Source organism: Cyphomyrmex costatus, unplaced genomic scaffold, assembly GCF_001594065.2.
Source record: "Cyphomyrmex costatus isolate MS0001 unplaced genomic scaffold, Ccosl1.0 scaffold30, whole genome shotgun sequence".
In the NCBI taxonomy this organism is placed as follows: Eukaryota; Metazoa; Arthropoda; class Insecta; order Hymenoptera; family Formicidae; genus Cyphomyrmex; species Cyphomyrmex costatus.
Genome location: NW_017277125.1, coordinates 2,999,452 through 3,023,371, shown reverse-complemented (window position 1 = coordinate 3,023,371; position 23,920 = coordinate 2,999,452). Strand labels below are relative to the sequence as shown.

The following is a 23,920-nucleotide window of genomic DNA, read 5'->3' as shown; positions in this document are numbered from 1 at the left end:
ATTCGCTCAAATTCTCTTTTCCTTTCTTCTTCTTCTCTTCTTGTCTTCATTATTCTTATTCATTCCTATTTTCTACATCCATAAAGTCCTATAATTATGTAACATAGGCTTTAGTACTCTATAATGTATGCTAAACTAGGACTACCACTACGCCGTCTAAATACGGCGTAGCATTCTTAATTAATATTAGGAATATCGGCAGTGAAATTCCAATGACAGACGCGGCAGGCAGGCAATCAGTCCAGCAAAGTCTGTAGCACTTCCGCTGTTCCGGTGCGTAAAACAGATAAAACTGATTGTCGGGGTGCCCCGCACGTTTAATTTTTAACATTCAGTGTCGACACACGACTGCACGCAATGTCTACAAAGATAATGAATCAAAATTAGGGAGGGGGGGGCACCCCACTGCTCGTACCGAGCAATCTCGCTTTTCTATTTCCACCATGGCACCTTCATCGTCATGTTCCACCATTATTTGACATTGTCATCTTACTCTACTTTTTTCTTCCATTGAAAAATAATTTCTTTACAATACTTGGTGATGTGTCCATCGACGAATACAGATCGCCGTGATACCTTTGCTTGCTCGATTTGATCAGAAGCAAACCGATGTTGTGTTTGAATTGTCCGAAACGAAGATTACTAAGATTATAAATCACAAATGAAATCACAGACTTTCGTTGGTGGTTCGAATAGAGAGGGGCCGTACATTGCAATTAGAACAACGTTGTAGGCGTCATCAGGAAAAGTTTGATGAGAGGCACAGGGAATTCTTCTATTCCCCTCTGCTTTTCATTCCCATCCATTCTCCTTAATCATATGGGCAAGTTCGATTATAAATTTTCCTTCCTTATATTTCTGACTTGACTCAAACGCATGCTCCTACAAAAACATCAGTAGACAATTATTAATAACGTAAACATCATAAACTTTCTTTTTATTTACGACTAATTTAAGATAACGGATAACTAACATATTTCCATCCTAAAGTGGTTTTGCAGCACTCGCAATAGATATCAGCGACAGCGTGCAATCCAGTTAACAGAACTCGCTCCTCCGCGGGGCCGCAACCTACGTTCACCCTACGTAACGTAATTATCATTTTTCCATTTTTGTCATATATGTTCCGTGTTATATGTATACGTATCGATCGATGTCGACACAAAACATACAAAGAATATCCTCAAATTCCAATTATTACTAAAAAATTAAAAGATAAAGAAGAATATTTACTTCAATTTTATTTATGTTTATTATACTATTGTAAAACAACGAGAAATTATTGATTTGGTTTTCAAATTAAATAACTTAAAAAATTAAATTTGTAAGATAAAATAAAACGTAGACACCTTATTTTTCATTTATCTTTACAATAGTGTTTTCCTATATAGTGTTATAACTATTAAAATAAACCATTATATTATACGTATACGAAGATGTTAAATATAGAAAACAAAAAAGTATTGGATCAAATTTAAAGGAAAAATAAGTAAAATAATAAGTTTTGGCTTAATCGAAAAATTATATTAATAATTCAAAAGAATAAAAATAGAATTCTAGAACATTCTATATGCACGTGTTATAAAGATAGCCAATGCCAAAGATCTTCAAAGTTGTTCTATTTTCATCACACACATTAATTATACTTACACAGAATTAAAGAGATAGGCACGACCTTGACTGCCCTGGAAGGACTGAAAATGTAAAACAAAATTTATATCATTAATATACATGATAAAGAGAGACATTGAGTTTTTTTCTATTATTAGTTATTATAGAACTATTTATTTACGTTTTCGATTGAGACGTGAAATTCTGGCTGTAGTTTTGTATCTCTGTACCTTAATAGATTCTTTTGAGATTAGCCTGTTTCATTATTTAGCAAAATATAACCGATACACTGAGAAAAAGAGTAGTTGACTCAACTAAATTGGCGGTCACGGGCTGTCAAGCAAATATTTTGTTAATTCAAAGATATGTCCTGTCGAAATAAATAAGTCATTGTACAATGTACTACTGCGTATTTGACCCAAATACATTAATATTGTGACTAACAAAATATTTGCTTGACAGCCCGTGACCGCCAATTTAGTTGAATCAAATTTTTTTTCCTCAGTGTAATAACAAAATACTTCGATCTTTCAATCGTTTCGCATATCACCGAATCTATAATATTAATAAATTGAAACGGAAAAACTAATTAAAAGAAGTCTTTTCAAGTCCTATAATAACTGCCTGATTACTTACTGTAGATACACTACATTATAATGTTAAAAAATGAACAATCATAAGATCTTGTATCAAACTTCGAAATGTATAAGTTTTCTCTTTTCTCATCAACATTTGTATAATATTGGTTAATATACGAGGATTGGTCCAAAAGTAAGTTTCCTTGCTTTAGGAAAAATAGAGAAATGAAGTTTAAAAATCTAAAAAAAATTGTTTTATTACACTTTGATTATTTTTCAAAAAAGTCGAAATCAGCTAAACACGCTGACAAGTTTCTTCGACGTTCATAAGATCCATCATATACTCGCGACGATTAAAAATCTTCAGTCGGAGAAGAATACAAGGGATTTTGTCATAGAAGGTACGGCTTACCTTAGAGATGAGTTCGTCGTGATTGGCGAGATGAGCACGGCAGTGAATGCACGAGTAAGTGCGGTGACAGGAAGGTAGGTACGCTTGAAAAGTTTTCACCATGATGGCGTGTCCAAGCGAGCGAAAACACACTTCGCCCTTGCTGCTATTCTTCTCGTGTCAGGTGAAGAATAAGATCTCTTTCTTCGCCAAGAGATTTACGAGACTTTTTTTTTTTATTTTTTACCTAGATGACACGAGACTGAATTTCTCCGAAACGCGGGGTGGTGGTGCGATAGTAGCCCCGTTCACCACCGCTTCGTGCTCCGATCAGCTGTTGAGCTGGTTCAGACAGCGCCGGTTCGGGGACACCTGTAAAACAAGAAGATTATGCTAGAGACTAAAAAAAAGGCGACGGTCACGTCGATTTTCATTTCGTATCGATTCTCGTTCTAACGGGACCACGCGAGACAATTATTTTATTTTTCTTTCGCAGGGAAGTATAATCGCGTAAACGAGAAAAGAAGTCTCTCTTAGGTATCATAACGAAATTATGACCGCGTTTAAATTTAAAAAGAGGGTTTTAAAGCTTGAAGTCTTTACTTTCGAAAGGTTACTATATTTTTGATTTTCTGTGAGTTCGGTAATTTTTACATATAAAAAACTATGAGCTGAAAAGATCCACACTTTGTGGATCTAAAAAAAATTTGCGAAAATTTTCGACTACCACGTAAGTTTGAAGATTTCCCAAAAAATTATCATTTTTTTTTTAAATGTTCCTACGATTTGTTTTTGTTCCTGAGTTATTCGCGAGTTGAGTAAAGGAGCTTTTTGATTTTAATTGCTCATAATTCCGTTAAAAATCATCGTACCGCAATTAAGAAATTAGATAAATTCTCAAAGCTGAAACTTTGCTCTATCGAATGGTATAACTTTTTCAATGTACAATATACTATTTTGAGTCAGAAAATTTTAAACGAACTTTTCGAACAACTTAATATAACGTAAGACGAGTACTGAGTAGGTGTTTACGATAACAATTTGACATTCGGGAAGCACTATTATAGCTCGCTGCAATTTTCACGATACACACGTTTCGTGCCGACAGTATATCGATCGCACCTCGTAAATTACGCGATGAATTTGTTAGTGGCCGTCTCTAAATTGCATTAACGGCGACACCTAAATTGAAATAATTAGAAATAACAAAACAATTAATATATAACGTAGATTAATGTATCATCGGTCGTTTCATATAAAACACGTCACGTTTGCAAAATTTTACTTCAAATCCATAAATATTATCAACAAGTAAGAATAATTAAATTTATCTCTTTGTTTCGCAAAAAATAACTAGCGACACACAAGGAGCACGATGACAGGTACGGAAATGACGTGTGAAAACAAAACAACGTATGCTTTCAAAGCAAAGGCAATTGCATCGATGTACTGCTGCATATCGACTGATATGTACCGCCACGTGCTGGCGCGCGTTCAAACAAAGAGACAAGGACGTTATTATGAATCGTTAAAGATAGAGGCTTTCTCTGTATGCGGGACGGGCAGTACCGCGCGTACTCCGCTTATCCTTTTTTAGAACGGATGCCAGACTCTTAGTTAAATGCTAATCACGTATTTCCCACGAGATGCCTATATACCGATCGAAGCGATGATTTCGCGATCATCTCTCGCTGGGATTCGATCGTAGACTTATCCGTTTCTTTCCTTCATGTTCAAAATTGGCCCCGTTCGGGTTACGAGGTAGATATAGTCTTTGTAAGCGGTAATCCAACTCCGTTGGGCGGAAGTGTCGGGGTCGCGTATCGGAATTTGCTCGGATTCGCACGAGTACGTATCGAATTCGATCCTATATCCTTACTGCGGCTCGGCGAAGAGAGAAGAGAACAGCGAAAACGTATGGGAACGGGTTTCCTAACGGATGTTCGAGAACAAAGAGAGACGGGACTTTCGAGTCAATATACCTCTCAAGGTCATTGCTACTTATTGTAGACGCAACGGCATCTTTTTTTTTTTACTCTTATCGCGCAAGTATGCGCGAACGACAATTGTCTCGACAGCTCGTCACGAGACTATAAGCCTCGTCCGGCTTCGAGAGATTAAAAACTAAAAAGTAAAAAGACTCGTTAAAAAAAAGATCATTTTGCTGCATATTCGCAATTCACTTTTTCAAACAGTCGACTTTCCTTGTCGGATCGTATAAAATTTTACTGGACAATCCACGTAATAGTATTATATAACGATTGACAAAAATAATTGTTCTTATTAAACATAAGAATCTCGGCGACGTGGATCGATGCTTTTGCGAAAAGACGGCTTCTATAGTCTCAAACGAACCGGAGAGGAGTGAGCGAGGGGTTGACGACCGTGGGCCGAAGTAGGGGGCTTTGCCCCCTAAGTTATTTATAAACCGCCTTCTATACAAGAGAATTTACCCGAGTCGTAAACCCCTTCACCCCGCATTAGCTACATTACAAACGAGGATCGAGTGGACGACGAGAGAGCCATTGCCCTCTCGCGATCGTAACGCACTGATTACGGCGCAAGGATAAGAAGATAATCGAGGGTACACGGGAGATTCTAAAGAGTTCCAATCCGATTATCGTTGTCGATCTAAATCAGAATCGATAAACGTATCTCGAGCATAATGAAAGATATGCAATTGTTTTAATAAGCCAGCAATTTCGTGAAGATATTCGTAGAATAGATCGTATGTACCGATAATGCTCCAACAATGGAAAGAATTGTGACGGGCTGTAATCGAGACGCTAATTTGGATGACTATAGGTATACATCATTATGACGAGGAAAATTGTCGAAGACAAAAAACCGGGAATAAAGCGGCAAGAAAAAGGCGTGGCGTTCCTCGACGTGAAAGAAGAAAGATTGCAAGAAAATTTTCAATCCAGGTGAAAGATGCAGATAGTACGTATAGATATTCTACGAGATTAGCTCGAGGAAGGAAGGACTCGTCGAATTTTTCGGCAGAAACGAAGAAAGGAATACGTGCAACAGGGAGACGAGGACGGTAAGCGGAGCAGGCGCGCGCGGCGCGGCGCGGCGTGGCACGGCGATTCCGTCGCGCGCAGTCAGCTGATAGTCCAGTCAGCTGTAAATGTACACAAAACCGTTGTCCAACAGGTTCACGCGCGCCACGACGCCACGTTCGATCGAGTCGCGTGTACAAATGTCGCATCCGAGACACTCGGCACACGCAAGGACATCTCGCGCTGCAATTCCGTCGCGGACTCTCTCTCTCTCTCTCTCTCTCTCCCCCGTTCCTCTCGTCGTTCCTCTCGAACGCGAAGCGATCGAGTGATTGTGAGCGATCGATCGCACCGATACGATGAAGAGGCTTTTCCGTTACCAAAAATAATTCAATTTCTTTTTAGTTACGTTCTAAGTAACTGATCGTCGATTGGATTATTATCATTATGGTGCGTCTATTATTCATATTATATATTATAAGTCTAGTTAAGAAAAAAAAAAATAAAAGACTTTCACGACGCAAATTAAATAAAGAGAATCGGGCATAATGAAGTGTCTGCCGTGTGTTTCTTCTAATTGATTCAGATTTAATTAATTTTGTCGTTCGTCGTGCATTCTGATCGTTTTCCTATTCTACAGCCATTATGAATATTCTACATTCAAGCAAAGTGCTCGATAAGAGGACTCTCAAAATTCTAAAATAAAAGGAAAACAGAACAAATGAGAGTACTTGGCGCGGAAATTCACAACTTACGACTAGTAAAAGTTCGACACAGATTATATATTTAACTTGCTTTAATACTCAAACGTTTCGGCCACATTTGAGGCCATCCTCAGCGATAGGTATATATACAAATAGTTTGGAAAACAGAATCTCTTGCAATATCTTGCATAACGGGACGAGGGACTCGTCTTTTGAATTCGTTTCGGATGCGAATTCAAAATCCTTCAACATTCATGGTTCCATGAAATATTGGATTGTTTTTCCATCGTAGATGGAACCCAATCTACACGAACTTAAGAGTCAAAAGTCATGTCGAATTTTCGGAAAAAGGAACAATTGCGAAAAGTTGTAATGAAAATAGTTGCGACGTATGTAATAGAGTGGCAAAATTCGAGCGTCCGCGCGAACGAAATATACCAACAACAAGATAGATAGATAGATAGATAGATAGACGGATAGATAGATAGAGAGAGAAAGAGAGCACGCGTGATAATCACCCCAGATGTTTGTTTGACATTTTTTACGACATGACGCGTTGAATCAGCTGTGAATGTATACAAACAAGCCGATGCGCATTATCTGACGACAATACGTATATATTCGTGTCATTTATCGGATGCATATATATATGCGCGCGTACGTGTGCGAGATCTGTTATATACGCGCGTCGGAAGAGAAATAAACAGCGAAGAGGGTAAACAGGAGCTAACGCGCGACGGACGCAATCGATGTCTAGACAAGTCCACTTTGCGTATACCGTATTCGATCGAACGTAGCTCTCGTGTATCCCGATCGAAAGAAGGCCCGAGGGAGGGAAAGGTTGAAACATCATCGAGGAATTCGAAGACGTGTTGTATCGCGTCGCGTAAACACTCGGCTACGCAGTCCTGAAATATCGTGGGATTTTCTCAATAAAAACGAACGAAGCGCGCGCGGCTTCTCTCTCTCGCGCTTATAAACACACACGAGGTACATTATATGGTTCGCGTCGCGCGCGCGATGCACGTCATGGGCAACGAAAGGCATATCGTTTGAGAAAATCGGAGCGAGCCACACCGCGCCCGGCGGAAGAAGAATCGTGGATCGTTAATCCGCCGCGGCGAGCGACGAGGTGAGGAGGCTAGAAGGAAAAGCGAGACGAGACGAGGTGTAGGCGAGAGATGAAGTCGCAGAGGCGAGGCCGAAATGCAGCGAGGGGGTGAGGCGGAGAGCGAGGCACGACGAACGAGGCAGCTGACAGGCCCCATCAGCTGAGAACGTACACAAACCCGATGCTTTAACCGCGGGGCTATCCCTCCCCCCGGAATATATCGTCGTGCGAAGACGTTGACGATTCTCGCCTCCTGTTCGCGGAGGAAGGTGTGCGTCCCTTTTACCGAATCTGATTCGAAAAACAATATCATACGTAGTTGGAGAGAGACGGACAAGTATGGAGTACGTAACTATATGGTTCCAACTTATAGGCCGCACAATGCTCGACGACGGCATGGTCATCAGAGCGAACTGATGGCGTACGGCGAGGAAAATCCGTTTACTGATCGCGACGTAAAGCGCGCTCCGACGTCGCGACTATCTCGCGATAGCCCTGTGTGTCGTCGTAATAGAGCGTCGTCGTATTGCGTCGCGTCGCCGTAGCGTCGCGTCGCGGAGCAGAGCCGCGTCCGTCGCGTCAGAGCGTGTCGCGAAATCGCGGAGGCACTCTTTCCTTTTATTTTTTTATTTTTATTTTTTTTTCTTTTCTTCAAGTAAACAAAGACCGGAGTAAAGTAGCGGAGCGTCGACGGGACGAGGCTCTTATCACGTACCTCCATATGCATCCGTGACCGCTGCGGCGGAGCGCGACGACGACGCGGGTTCTCGATCTTCCCTCTGCCTCGCGACTCGTAACACGGGGCACGTAACGCGGATCACGGCTGTCTCGTCTGCGTGCTGTCGTGCCACGAGCGATCACGGCGTGGTCGACGGTCCGTTTTGATCATCACTAACGCGAAACGCGCACGTCCTGCGAACGCCGTTTATCCGTTTACGCCGTACCCGCTGATCGACTCGGCGTCGTTCGATTTATTTCGGTTCGTCCGCAGGCGAAATCGCGCATACGATGACCCTCCCCCCCCCCCCCCCCCCCCGCCCCGACGCCGCCCGTCGGTTACGGACATCACCGCTGGAGCGCGCGACGTGTCTCTCATTCGAAATGTCACTCGATTGCGCTTGGTGTCGCAAATCGACGAATATGCCCGCGTATTTAATGTGTTGTACGGGCTTAACGGGCTGCTCCACAGTGTGCTCAGTGATATACGGTTTTTTTTTCTTTTCTCTTTTATTAAAAACTACGATCCATTTCACATTGTAACTTTTATCGCGATGTTATCACTCGTATATATATACCTATATATGCGCACATACATTTAAATCAATATTTGTCGTTTCCATCGAGTTATATCACGAAAATGTTATGAGAAAATATCTACATAGACTATCCTCTCTTCAATCTTCGACTATACATATATTACTAATCTTTGCTTTTTTTTTTCAAAGTCTGAATCTTAATTATTCTTTCTTTTTATTTTTCCAAAAAATCTTGTGGAATTTATTTTATTTATTGCATCTTAACTTTGATATTCGGGCGTTTCAATCGTTATTTTAGAACGTAAGGCATTTTAAATTTCGAATGTGTGTTCAGCATTAAAGCGAATTTTCTTTTATTGCTCTGAGAAATTTAAATATTTGATTGCATATTAATCATTTACGTTTGATAAACTGGCTTCATTGCGATTTATATATAAAACTGTTTTTTTTTTTTAATTCTTATGTTACTTGTAATACAAATGCAGGCGAAAAACATTTTTTAACACGAGACTGACATTATAGCGTATGACGTTAGGCACGATTATAATTTCACGCATAACTTCACAACTTCACAATGATGGTGATGGTGATTCATGAACTTGACGTTCGCAAAATATCGACATGTATTGAATTAATCGATATATTAAGCGTTCTTTCGAAATTGCATAATTGATTCTCCATGCAATATGCAACGAGATGTCACTACTTTTTTTTTTAAAAAAGATTTACAAAACAAATATTGCATTTACAATTGTTCCTTTATTCTAATCATGATGCTTTCTTACCTAGGTCCGATTGAACAGTGCAGGTTTTTCAAAGAGAACCATTGTTTAAAAATATTCCATACACACTTAGATATATATTCACACACAACACATATACACTCACGCACACAAAAAAAAAACCTGCAGGAGAGGTGTGTCCTAAGGACATTCCCAGGATGTATAAAAGTGTGCTGTATGGGATAATTATAATTACAGTATCTTGCGTACTACTTAAAAAAAATATTATTTCTGAGTTATTGCAATCCTGAAGCTTTCTTTTTATTTCGATTAATGCATATTTTTGTTCGCATATTCATATTACCATCTTCGTACAATTCAAATGACGAAAAGCGCGCATTTAATGATATTTTTTTGCGAGAAATATGGTGTCAATCTTTTACGAAAAATTTGAAAGGTATTTTAATTTATCTTGATTTTAAAAAAATCGAAGACTCAAATAAAAACTATGCAAAACTTTACGTATTGTTTGTTTATTTTGACATAAATTTTGTATTAGAATTATTAAAATTTGAGAATACCATAGTCATTCTCAGATTTATAAAACTACAGTAAATAATACATTTAGAATAAATCTTCTTTGATGTTCTAAAATCGATTAACACCAAATTTCACGCATTATATCTACGTTGCCAACTTTACTATACGTTTTTTTATATAAAACGACAAAATATATATATATATCGGTTTGTATATTAAAAAAAATATTAGATTAATGAAAAAGTTGTATAATTTGAATCTTTTTTCTCATATATAGCTTTTATACATTAACAAAAATAAAATACATATATGTACGAACTTTTTTTTGATCGATTGGATATGATTCTAAACATTATATATATAATTGTATATAATTAATGTATATATAATTAATCAAGCGTATAGATTCATGTATTATGATTCATGCGATACGTACTTACTTTTACCGATGTAGTGTGTCCAAAGTATTCTCTCTTTCTCTATCTCTCTCTATCTCTCTCTCTATCTCTCTCTCTCTCTCTCTCTCTCTCTCTATCTCTCTCTCTCTTTCTCTCTCTCTTTATGGAGCATTATATTATTTAATAATGAAACAAAAAAGAAAGATGGGGCGATTTAAAAAATAGTTTTGAAGTTTCAATACGTGAGCTGAAAGAAAAAAAAAATAAAAAATAATTAACATCTACACAATTTTGTTTAAGACAAAAAGAGGCAGAAAAGCTGACATTCATTGATCATACATAAATTTGCACTTTAAACTTTATGTACACGGATGTTACGGATATCGGTACGGCAGAGCTCTACGTTATTAAAAAAAAGAAAGAGATACGTATTAAAACTATGTAGGAAACCTTTATTCGTATTTCTTCCGATTTTCTAGCTATATTATTAGTTAATATATTCTTGCTAACAAAAATTAAATCTGCATTTTATTAGAAGAGCCCGCTAAGCAATCTCACACGTATAACTGCACGCGACGCGCACTTTATTATCGTGGAGAAAATATTTTAATCGTAGAAGACAATTAAGCACGTGGAAAGGCTTCTTGGGATTCTAAACGCGAAGTGTACGTATAAAAAGATTAATGCACGTATCAAATAAATACATGTATTAATCTTATTCCTTTTATACTTTACTAATGTAAAACTAATAGATGCATTTTAATTTCTTGTATATAAAGATGATGTCCATACATCGCGTTAATTCCTCACGAAAAACATTTACATCCATTTATTGATATTTGGATCTTATAAAACCGGGATTCTTACGTATTTCTAAAATTTAACGAACAATTCGTTCGTACTATTTAACGTAAAAATATAAATTGCGCGGGTCTAAAATGCTATCTTGTATAGATCTAAGCTTTAAAAATGCTTCATAAATGCGCAATGTCTGCCACCCTCTCTCCTTTTGCCAGAACTTGTTTACAGAATTTTCCCCCTTTCTATTACTCTCTTACTGTTCGCGTACATTGATTATTTCCTTTCAATTACCATCGAACAAACACATTGAAAAGGATAACAAAGCAGCGATACACGGCGAACTTATTTTTTTATCTTGATTTATTCAATATGTGTTTTCTTATAAAGTGACGTTCTACTAAATAAAAGTAAATGAAAAAATCACCAAACATAATAGTTAATATGTTCATTAAAATTCTTCTTCTCGTTAAGGCAACTAATTTGTTATTTTCATTTTACATGTCTAGAGTATATATTTATATATTTATATATTTATATATTTTTATATTTGTATATTTATAAAGTATATGTAAAACACTAATATATGGTTATTTGTTTTCTTGTTACAAGCCTTATATTAATTAGAATATAGTGTATATATATGTATATTCTTTGTATATTCCTATTTTTGTAATAAAATTGATTATTATTTTTGAATCTAGAGATAATAAATATATATCTAACGTGTATTGTTAGTACAAGAGAAGTGTGTGCAGAGGGTGGCAGCAGGGTGCGCATTTGGGAGTGCTATTGTTTCAAGGACTCTCCAGTCCCTCATCTTTATACCGTCTCACATGGTGACGTTCAATTGTATTGCTTTAGCGTCCACAGAACATGTTTGCTGTTGCTGCTGTTGTTGTTGCTGCTGCTGTTGCTGCTGCTGCTGCTGTTGTTGCTGCTGCTGCTGCTGTTGCTGCTGCTGTTGCTGCTGCACTTGCTGTTGCACCTGCTGTACTTGCTGCTGTATTGCCTGTAGTTGAATCGTTTTCGTATCAACGGTACACGTTTGCTGCTGCTGTTGCTGCGGTTGCTGTTGTTGCTGCGGTTGCTGCGGTTGCTGTTGCTGCTGAACTTGTTGCACCTGCTGCTGTTGTTGCTGCTGTTGCTGTTGAACTTGTTGCTGCGCTTGCTGTTGCACTTGCTGCTGTTGCGCTTGCTGAGCTGCGGCTTGGGCAGCTTGTCTTTGTTGTTGCCTAAGTATACTTGGTGGTGGATCCATATGCTGACGTTGATGTAGTAACAAATGATTCTTTTGGAAGAAAGCTTTGCCGCATTTATCGCATACATGTGATCTTATATGGCAACTACCATCTGTGTGACGTCGTTGATGCTGCGACAAGCCGTGTTTTTGTGCGAAACCACGGCCGCAATCAGGACAAATGTGTGGCTTAGGTTTTGGTCCTGTACCCACTGGTGGTGATGTTTGTGTCGCGCCATGCATATGACTCACACCAGGCGTTCCTATCGGCCCGTTCATCTAAAAATACATTATTTATAATTTGCATATTTCACATTCTGAGTACAGAGATTGTTACAGTTATTATTTAAAATACTGAAGTATCTTTAATGCTAAAAACAAACAATTCAAATTTGTCAAATTTTATTATTTAGAGATAAATTAAAAACATTAAATTAATTATGTGTACTATATAAATGACTAGGTAAATAGTGATCATTACTTGATGTGCTCCTGGAGTGTTTGGGGTAAGAAAATGTGCTGGAGTTTGCTGAAAGGCAGCTGCTAATCCACAAAGGTCCGTAACAAGTGTTCGATCGCCAGTATGTAACCTTTGGTGCAAATTTAGAGCTTCCCGATTTGAGAACTCTAATCCACATTCTCTGAAATAGTAATTATTTATTAAGAATCGTTTACTTTACTAGAAAGAAATGGCGTATACTTATAATAATATCACAGTGTGAATATATTTGAATATTTGAATTATCTATTTTTTTTTTGCACCTGTCCAAGTACACTAATAAGAGCTAGATATTTATCTCTTCTGTGATTTGTCAAACATATATAAAAATTTTGAAAGATGTTTAGTTACAAGTAATATTAGTATATTTAGTACATAAATCATGTACTAAACTTTTCTTAATAACTTAAATTCTTAACAATGAAATCATAGAGGAAAATTTAATTCGATTTGTTTTAATGTCATACTTTGCATCACAATTATATTCATTAATTCGATTCTATGACATTACATATTTTGAATTTGACATATGATAAATTTATCTCAATACATCTTACATATATTATATATATATATATATATATATATATACACACACATCTCATAGTACACATAATTACTACTAAAAAAAAATACTATAAAATTGTTGAACATAGACTCTAAAAGAATTTATGACAATTTCATGCAGTTTATAACAATTAGATTAAAATAAGAGTTTATAACAATTTCATGAATACCCTTAATAGCAACTAGATTTAGTGATATAAGATGAGAAGAATTATCTTAAGATAAAAATTACTGCAACTACGTTATATATGGTATCTCACCTGCATGTGAGAGATTTTTCATCTGTATTTGCATTATTATTGTGAATTTTAGAATGAGCGACCAGGTCTGCTTTCCGAGGGAATGCTTCTCCGCAAACGGTACAAGCGAAAGGTGTCTCGCCCGTATGTAAACGCATATGAGCTAAAAGTGTTCTCTTCTGCAGAAATTCCTTTCCGCATACGGTACACGAATGTGGAACTCTGCCATGTAGCCGACCATGATTAACTAGCTCAAACTTCCTTTGGAAGGTTGCACCGCAATCATGGCAAACAAATGGATGTAGGCTGCCATGGAAGCGTGAATGCATCGTAAGATGATCCTTTTGCGAAAACGATTCTCCGCACTCTTCGCAAACGTAAGGTCTTTCTCCCGAATGGAACTTACTGTGCGTCACTAGATGACGTTTTAAAGGAAAAGCTCTTCCGCATTCTTGACAGACAAACGGCCGCTCTCGCGTATGCACGCGGGTATGTGTTACAAGATGATGTTTCAGAGTAAAAGATTTTTTACATTCGCGACATTGATACGGTCTCTCGGCGCTATGCAATAGTAGATGTGTATGAAGACAATGTTTGTGCGCAAAACTCTTGCCACAATGAATGCAAATGTGTGGCCGTTCACCAGTGTGAACTCTGGCGTGTGTCGTAAGATGATGCTTGAGAAGAAAGGATTTGCCACATTCCGAACAAGAATACGGCCGTTCTTTCGGTACACGGACCTGACTCCCCATATCGTGTTGTTGTTTGACTTTCGTCTCAATTTGCGTAGTATTCACATGGGTCAAAACATGCCCGAAATGGGCAGTATTGTCCGTCTGACTGGTCGCAACGTTATTCGTTGTGCTGGCTTGATTAGAGGCAGCAGCTGCTCTCTTCATTAAGATCTCATTGCACTCTTCTGCCGTAAGCTGCAATGGTCCGAGCGGTGTCATGAAGTGCTTACTCATGGCATGCTTGTCGGCTGTTGTAAAAACTAAGGTGTTTGAGAATAGAGATGGTGGCGGCGTAGGATGTGCCGCATCGCAATTACAGCCTCCTTTGTCACAGGTTAATGAAAATACATCGTGATGCTTTTTAGTGCGGACGTGAGTGCCATGAGTTGTTTGATTGTGCGCTCCGCCCGTATGGCCATGATGCGTAGTAGGGGTTTGCTGACAACTTTCGTTCATAGCAAACATTGGCCGACGATGAGTGGTAGTGGCAATCTTAGCCGGCTTGATGTCGACTTGTATCTTTTGACTGGAACCTTGATCCTGATTATTGTTGACAGCATAACTGATATTGGTAGCGAGCTCGCTCTGGGCATTCTCCCGGGTCTCTGTCCCTGGTCCGGAGTTAAATGCCCAAGTGTACCCGAATCCTGCGCCTGCATTCCCAGGAGTGGTACACATGGTGAAGGTAGCGACAGATGGCTGAGCCTGACTAGACACAGCACTCGTGCGTTCCTCCGTGTTGTCTGTCAATGCATTTTCCGCGCCAGTCCTTTCCACTATAACAAAATGATCGGTGGGAAATATTTTGATAGGTTCCAAAACGTACCCGTCACGCTCCAGTATCGCGGCCTTCGAGATACAACACTGGTGTCATATCTGTGCCAAGAACCGCGCCGTGTATTGACTAGGGTAGAGAGAGAGAGAGAGAGAGGTCCGGCCTCAGCTCCGGCTCAGCTCGGGCTACACGCAACGAGGCTGCAAAGTGGTTAATATCTCGCTAGAGTTTCAGTGTGCAATGTGGTTCCGCGGGGTTCTTACTCCGTGACTTCTCGGGACATGACCGCCGAGACCGGGCCCGTGCGAGACGAGTTACCAGGCCGTACGTCGGCAATATCGGAGCAAGACGGCCCGTAAAATCCTTTTCAAAACGCGCTTCCGCCGCTCTCCTACGAATTGTTTTCGTAGCGTTGTCGCGCCACTGTACACCCAATAGAAAGAAGCACGCCGCACGGGGCTCTTCTATGTATTGGAGACCATAAGTGGTTTCCTCGTTTTCGGGCCCGCGGCCGCGGCGTCCACAGGTCTCGAAAGACAACCTCCACCTTCCTCCCACGGCGCTCCCACACTCTCACTCGTGCTCCGCGCACTTTTTCCACCTTACGCGCTCACGGGGCTACGTTTTCACTTAGACGCACGCACAGCCGACGGTCATTAATTTTACATAATTGCATATTTTATTGTCCATACAAACTAGCCTCACATATCGGCCATTTTATTTGTAAACTACCAAAAAACAATGTTGCCAATGTACGCGTGATTTTGGAGGGAGCGGAGTCGCCGATAGCGTCGCCGAGCGCTTCCGTGATGGCAGCACTTTTCCTTGTTTGCCGACGGCGCGACCATTTTTCCGCCATATTCGAACGCCCTCGACTTAACTACGGTCTTCCGCTTACATTCTACTTGATCGCTGTCTCTAATCATTTTTTTTTTTCTTACCCTCATAGTTTTCGCATCTTTCGTGTATAAGTACGCATCAATAGACTACCAATTACGTTCCTCGATTCTTATTTCCGGAATCATATATGTTGTCACTTTTCTATTTAATGTAAGCAACTCGCAGCTGCACGGCAGTACGCATGTCCAAAGTAGAAATGCGAAGCATCTTACAAAGATGTCATTGAAACATCTTAATGACGTCTTTAACACGTCTTATGGCCTAATTTTAGATACGCGTGCTATCCATAAGAATAGATATAATAAATATTATTCCTTTTCTTCTCTTTCTCCCTCTCGATCTTTTTTTATTTTCATTTTTTGAACAGGAAGTCGATTGTGTATCTTGAAATAAAGTGAAAATTACAAAATTGATAAAATTAACTTATAGATATTGATTAATTAAATTATGAATATTCTAGTGAATTTGCTCAATTTTGTAATTTTTACCTCATATCGAGATACATAATCGATTCTTGGATGCATTAATGCAATATATGATAATTATTTAAAACATTAAAAACTTTACATTATATATATTTTGTGTATAAAAATATTACTCGGGTGATACAATTGAAATGAAAAGCGAATATGTAAAAAAAAAAGGTTTAAGCTTGACTATCTTTGATTAAAAGAATTTTGATAAAAAACGAACAATGCAATATTATGACTAAGAAATTTTGTAAGGAAATATTTATTTTATAAAAATTAATTTTTTTACAACAGATTTTTCTAAATTAATATGTTTCCATTAAATTTTAACTCGTATAACTTTAAAACAAAATTTACAAAATTTTAATATCTCTAAAATAGACACACAACTTGTGTCGAATTTAAATAAATAATAAATTTCGTTATTTTTCATCTAAATCTTATTTAACGGAAAACATATTTTTAAATCTATACGTTGATCATAATAAGGGTTTACGAAATGTTAAAAAAAGGCATAAGTTTACATTTAAATAAAATCGTTGAGAAACATTTTAATTCCATTTAATCAATTTGAAAGAATAATGAGAAAGTTCCGATCGCACGTTCAGTGTTATACATCATGCCGATGAATAATTTCGGCGATAGAATGTGAGTCGGCTGACGATCAATAGGTGATCAATATCGAAGATAGACGTCAGCGTTAGCGATTACGCCGATCGTTTTCGTCATTTACAGCCAGTATGCGACGAATTATGAGACGTAGCGGTCTCTAGGTGATACGAGGACAGAAACAGTTTCATCGGACGGCTGGTCATCGCCGGCGCTAGTAGCGCGAACTCAGCAACTGATAAGCAAGCCCGCTCGTTAATGGTCCGGCATCATAGCTTGGCAAAAAGCCAATATATGCCGTTATAGAATGAGAATCTTATATAGTTAACGTTCATTCTCCCATATTCTACCTTTGTATTCGATAACACATATCACTTAATAGATAATACATGTATATAAAAGGTCATCAAACAATGTACCGTAATGATGATTATAATATATGTGGGGGTTTTTTAAAATCTTCTTTTTAACATATATATATATATATTTTTTTTAATGTCCAGGAATTCAGCAATCGGATAACTACATCTTTATCAGGAGTATTTCCTGCGCTGCATCATATATTTTATTGTCGCGTTATTCGTTATAATTATTAATTCTAAAAATTTACTTAATGGCAACGCAGTGCGGCTTATCGGTTAATAATTATTCCAATTGTTTCTATACAACAATTTCTGCAGCAGCGTCACGAGATAGAGACTTTAACAGCTTTCACAGTGCATTTGAGTGTGAATAGTAACTATTTCCGACAGAGCGAAAAATGCATAGCCGCTTAAAGCAGCAAAGTGCGACGGCAGATGCGTTATTTATGTAGCGGTTCGCTAAGTACGTTTCGTTGTGTGATACCTTCGATTCCTGCGACGATCGGGGGTTACGGATCGCCGACGAGGGGTGGTGTATCCTCTGTCTGTATTCTCTCTTTTTACAAGGAAGAGCCGGCGCAGAGAAGCGGGGTGGAGGACCCGAATCCTGAGGCAGTGGACCGTGAATGCGATACCAGCTTCACGTAGTGCGTCGGTGTTGGAAGGGGAGAGGTGCCGTCAAACAACCGTTCGTCGATCGTCCCTTCTCGGTACACTCTCATACTCATCCCTAGCTTCGTCCTCCTCGCGTCAGCAGCAGGGGGTGATTTGTACGTATCAATTATGTCTTCCCGCGCGCTACCAAGGGACCATCGATGACGTCGCTATCTCTCTTACATCGCGATCCAATGATTTTCATTTCGAAGGTTTAACGTTTATCGAGATCGTTCAGGGTATATTCGCGTTACGAATTCTGTGATTTTACATTTGCCCGTTCAAATTTCGTAAAATAAAAGGATAAAGACAAGTTTTACAATTTTCCAGATAAATACGTTTATTGAAATTCCATATAAAGAAATTAATAATAATTATAGGATGAAACGGCTTTAAGAATAAATCGAATTGCGCTTAATAAAATAAAGCATAAAAGCCAGCGCCAGTTTCTCTTGCGAACAGTATCTTTGTGCTATTCGTTTATTATCGACTAAAATAATCTCAAAACAAACGTTTCGATCTTTATTAGGTCATTCTCGGTGTTTTATTTCAAAAATTTGGTACATTATTAGTAAGTTATAGAATTAAAAAGTAGCTCTTGCGTCAAAGTTCTAATGTCTACATTAATATTATATATAATTTAATAATTCCTCGCTAACTATATAATTAAAAAATATAATATAATTCTTCGATGTGATCTAAAAATGTTCTTCTATGAAAGAACTCCTGCGGAGAAAAAGTACAATTAATGAAATGCCATGTTTATGTATAAATTAAAGAATTTGAATAAATGTAGAGTGTGAACTTAAGTAATATATATGTAAATAGATATTCTTGTTACATGAAAGAGATCTTAGACTTTTAGAAACATATAAATGAATTCTCTTGTGTAATGCATTAACCTTATATTTATCTGTTCGATGAAATATGATAATTGTTTCTCGAGCAATGAAAGAAACCGGCCGACATCCTTTTTCTAGTTTAAGAAAAGGTGATTACCTAATGAGAGGGTCATCGATGTTTTCAAGTTCCAATCGTGAGTCAGGTCTATACACAGGGTGTCCTAACATTATCGTTATAGTCTCTTTAGCTCTACAAATATAAAGAATTTGTATATTTTTTGTAATTTTACAATATTAATTCTTTCATTAAAACGTTTCAATAATTCACAAATGTTACATTTAATAAAATATGTGTATTCTATTTTACATTTGTAATATTTGTTTACAAGTATTTTAATACAATCGTCGAATTTCGTGTTGTAAAAAATACCTGTGTCACCTGTAATCTACAATACGTTCAAATACGCACATTTCAGCGCAAAAGGAGTTATACAAAAAGAGAGAAACAAAAAAAGAATCAATATATATTTCGCAAAATGTATTTTCTTGTTGTATATCAATACACATGAAAGTCGCTTTATAGGCACGATTGAAATCGCATTAGGATTATATTCCCCAAGAGTACTCTAGCGGCATATTATACATACCGGCACACCGTGCTGTTCGTTTGAAAATCCACTCGTCTACAGGGACTTGCCATTGGAGATGCTTTTTCTATTCTCTCGAGAGGATGCGACACTGGCTCCTTTGATCTGGTGAACGAGGCAACTTTTAAGCTTTCGGAAGTAACAGGCATACAGATGGTTATGATAATAATAATAATTTGATCTTCGCAGTCTCCGATGGTCCTGGGCTTCTTCGCGCGCGCTCATGTCTGCATACCAACACACGCACACAGTCTACACCAGCACGCGTATTGCAACGTACACCGTACACGACTACGTGAAGCTGACGACTCTCAGGGTCGATTGTGGACAATACGAGCGGATGGAGTAGCTTCGAAATCGATCGAGAATTAATCCGGCGCTATCGCGTCTTGCAACTGTTGTCCCATTGTCTCATCGCAAACTAAAATGAAAGGACGGAAGGGAGAGAGATGCGGATAAATTGCTGGAGCAAGATGGTCGAATTTTCTCTCTTCTTTCCCCCGAGATTTATTCGAGAATTTCGCCGTTTCTTCGAAATTCTTACACGTCTACTCTCCCTCTTGTGCTCTGTCTCGATAAATTTTCTGTAAAATCTCGAATTGTTATTGCGGCGTTGCGTTTAGCGTTCACCAAATTGTTTCTTATTTATTCCACTTTCCTATTATATATTTACTCCACTTGTCTGTAGGAAGCTTAAAATCACAGAGTGAAGTTTTTTGCTTCTGCCTCTAATCAAGTAATAATCAAAGAAAAGATTAACCGCGTCTATCGCTTACGGCACATCATTTGACGCAAACCAAGGACCACGTCCCTCTCTCTCTCTCTCTCTTCTTTAACGCCTCGGCCACTTGTGGTTTTAACTACCTTCGAGGGATCCCTGCTAGCAGCAAGTGCCGAGTGTGGCGAGAATTATGTAATTATTGCACGGTAATTGTCGCGAAAAATGGCGGCCGCCCTGAATGGCTTAAGTGTCGCGACGAAAGCAACCCGAAAAGGGGGTCAACTCTATGACTTGCTGACGGGATACCTTTACCGCAGAGTGTAGGTCGCATTAAACTTTCGTCTATGTGCATTATTAAACTATAACTCATTAATAGTTACTATTAAAATGTTTAAGTACAAATTTCAGTTTGTGAAAATATAATAGATCAGTTAAAACAAATTTTTAATCATTGCGCGACTTGATCGACACAACTCTAACATTATAAATTCTACATTGAGATTATCAGTGTTTTAAATTTAGGAGGTTGACACCCGCGGGTTATCGAATTCCAAAGTTTGTCAACAAAATAGAAAAAATTGTAAAAATGATGATATTAAAATTATATATTATATATATACATATATATGTATATGTGCAGGTATAGGCTATTCCAGATCAATTGCATTTCCTTTCAATTGCGGATCGGTATTACCTTAGCTCACTACCAGATTCGTAACGGTGATTAGCAAGGAAGCGTTCAAACGCTTTCGATGCTGTCCGACAGAAGGCCGAGAGAAGGTCTTCGGCGCTTGAGACTGGAACAACGGGAATAAGTTTGGTCCAGCTTGCTTTACCTTCCTCAGGATCATACATATAAAGACGGTGACTCGTTCGCGAACCCTCGAAAGCCGAACAATCGCCGTACGGCAGGAATTACCTCCTTACTCACAGACCCTCATCTCACCCTTCGCTTCGCCTTCTCGCCTTTTACCTCGCCGTGGTCCTTTTCTTTTGTTACACCTCCCTTCGAATTGTACACCAGGCGGACATACATACTCGTACCTAAAATTAGTCACTTTTAATCCATATATACACTCGTACCTATGACTTGTAATTAGAATATATATCGTGAAAATTGTTGTGATAGTATTTAAAACTCTAATTTTTTTATGTTTCGTGTTCAATTTTATACATCAAACGGCGAATTAATGTTTTAAATTCTCAAATACAGTTTCAAATTACAATCAATTTGGGTATAATAAATTTAGAAGTGTCTAACTTTCAACGCAGAATTATACACCTAATGTACTCTTTCTCACGCTATAGACTGCCCGCACCTTTTCATCCTTCGACGGTGTTGGAGTCATAACTACAAAAGAGCTACAATAGATAGAAACCACCGCCTTTCCTCTGCCACTTATTCGTTCCGCCAAATGACTTCGACCGCGATTTCACGCGCGTAAAATCGTCGAACATCGGATTCACGAAAATACGAATCTTTATGCCTCGAACATAAGTATCTTACGTCGCACCACCAGTCCTTTTCCAATGACTACTTCAATCAAGCGCTACTGGAATTGATTTCCTTTACTTTGCAATTATTGCAATATGTCGTCTTTATTTTCTTAAGTGAAGCGTATAGAGATATTTCTTACACATTCAGTACACGCGTGATTACTTCAAATTTTATACAAAAATTCTCCATAATATTTGCTAAGCATTGCACGAACTTACATTTTGTGACGTCTAAAAATTGGCAGTCAATTTGCATCCAAATTGTTACGTTCGATGAAACACGTATAGATATCCTAATTGTAAGCAGTAAGGAATTTTCTACAACAAAAGATAAAACAACGTTACACGCAGTAAAGTTTGTAGATGTGCTTAATTATGCGAAGAATCATTCGCGTAATATATACAGATAAACATTTATCGCGTGTTACGCGTAAAAAATGACCTTTGGCCACACGCACCAATCGTAGAATGATGTTTCAGAAATTGTAGACAACCGCATTTGTCGCACGCATAATTTATTATCGTCGAGCGTTTCGCGCCGACCTGTTACGCAATTTTATATTTGATAGTAATAAAATAGTAAACAGTATAGGAGAATTATCGAACGTCACGTTTTACTATTCCTATTTTTAAATATTATACATTTGTGATTAAACTTTTATCAAAGTTTTTACTGCAGCTTAGATAGTCTAAAGAAACTTTAGTAGAGTACGGTAATTAATTTGCTATTATCATCGGGAGCTGGTTGACGAAAGTATTGGATACTATCGATCACTTGTCAATGTTGTGCGGACAACTCTTGACACTCTTGTGCTAGAGAATGAATGCAAATAAGGATCCAGAAGAATTGTAGAGAGTACGTCTGCGACGCACGACCAATTTCTAGAAGTCACCCTGTATATTCCGATTACACGCGTGTTTCGCTATAAATGTGCGGAAGGTCGCGAGCAATATCAGTATATTATGTCATAGCGCGCTTTTTCGCAATTCGCCGCGCAGGGTTACGTCGAAATCTCGAATATCGATGACCGTAAGGTGCAGTGACGCGCGGTGATGGATGCATCAGCGGGACCAAAGCACCGGCATTTACCACAGTCGTTCGAAGGCTGAAAGAAATCGACGGTGGCTCTGGCGCAGCCCTGGGGTGGCTGCGGAAGGGTGAAAAGAGAGAAATTGGCAAGTAAGACGGAAAGAAAGAGCAAGACCGCGCGGAGATTAGATCCCGCAGGATGAGTAGGTGGGATTGGATTTGGCAGGCGCGCGGCTCGTTGGCGGTAGACGCCGGTGATGCGAAGCAGTAGGACAAGAAGAAGGGGCAGGGGGTGGAGTTTGGTTCGTGTCCGAACGGCGGAGAGGCTGCTGAAGGGAAACGAGGGAAACTCGGAGAGAGTAGGGTAGACTGTATAGGGAGTACGTGGAGTAAAGCAGGACGGGGGAGGGTAGCGAAGAGAGACGAGAGAGAAGAGAGGCCGTAAGTGACAGAACGGAGGTGGTATAGGTGACTGCCTGCTGGACAACCGAACCACCCGAACTCAACTCGGCGGTATTTAAGGGAGAGCCGCGAGCGTAGCGCGCCAGTTGTTAGCACGGCCGGTTGATGCTTGGCTTTCGCGGACTGACACTCGCTGGATCGTCATGTCGCGTGACATCGAGTGCAGTTAAAAAGTATTGCACGGAAAAAAAAAAAAGAAATATATACACATAAGTTTTTAACAAGCAATCTCAATTTTTTTTTTCCTCGATAAACAATCTTGATATAAGTTGATCTCAATAAATGATAAAGTCGTACTTAGTGATACTTAAGGAATACCAAGCGACACCACGTGTCCGCTTATCGTTCATCTTCATTGTTGATTCATCCTTCAAACTGTTGCGATATAATTAAAAATCTTTCCTTAATTATACGGTAATGAACACGATCGTAAAAACACGCAAGTGTGAAGTTAAGTGAATACACATGAGAGACGGCGTTATGTGAAACTATACATATGGCATTATTCGAACTCTTCGTAATTGAAGATCGAAAGAATTCGACACTTTTGAATCTCGG

At 38.6% G+C, this 23,920-nt stretch overlaps 2 protein-coding genes across 3 annotated transcripts; both read right to left on the bottom strand.

The window, feature by feature from the left end:
- Positions 1 to 8: 8 nt before the first annotated feature.
- Ypel (Yippee-like) lies at positions 9 to 8,365 on the bottom strand. Its single transcript, XM_018541753.1, has 5 exons — positions 8,116 to 8,365; positions 2,602 to 2,952; positions 1,651 to 1,694; positions 974 to 1,082; positions 9 to 882 (listed from the first exon to the last, which is right to left on the bottom strand). The coding sequence occupies exons 2-5, from the start codon at positions 2,701 to 2,703 to the stop codon at positions 793 to 795; spliced, it is 345 nt and encodes a 114-aa protein (XP_018397255.1). The 5' UTR covers positions 2,704 to 2,952; positions 8,116 to 8,365; the 3' UTR covers positions 9 to 792.
- Positions 8,366 to 10,529: 2,164 nt separating this feature from the next.
- On the bottom strand, positions 10,530 to 15,234 carry LOC108775371 (zinc finger protein 2). Of its 2 annotated transcripts, XM_018541705.1 has the most exons (4): positions 13,681 to 15,127; positions 12,836 to 12,995; positions 11,943 to 12,633; positions 10,530 to 10,563 (listed from the first exon to the last, which is right to left on the bottom strand). In XM_018541705.1, exons 1-3 carry the CDS (start codon positions 15,069 to 15,071, stop codon positions 11,947 to 11,949), a joined length of 2,238 nt encoding a protein of 745 aa, XP_018397207.1. In that variant the 5' UTR covers positions 15,072 to 15,127; the 3' UTR covers positions 10,530 to 10,563; positions 11,943 to 11,946. The 2 variants fall into 2 exon arrangements, with proteins under 2 accessions (XP_018397207.1, XP_018397208.1); XM_018541706.1 differs by lacking the exon at positions 10,530 to 10,563 and having other exon boundaries at positions 11,836 to 12,633; positions 13,681 to 15,234.
- Positions 15,235 to 23,920: the final 8,686 nt, after the last annotated feature.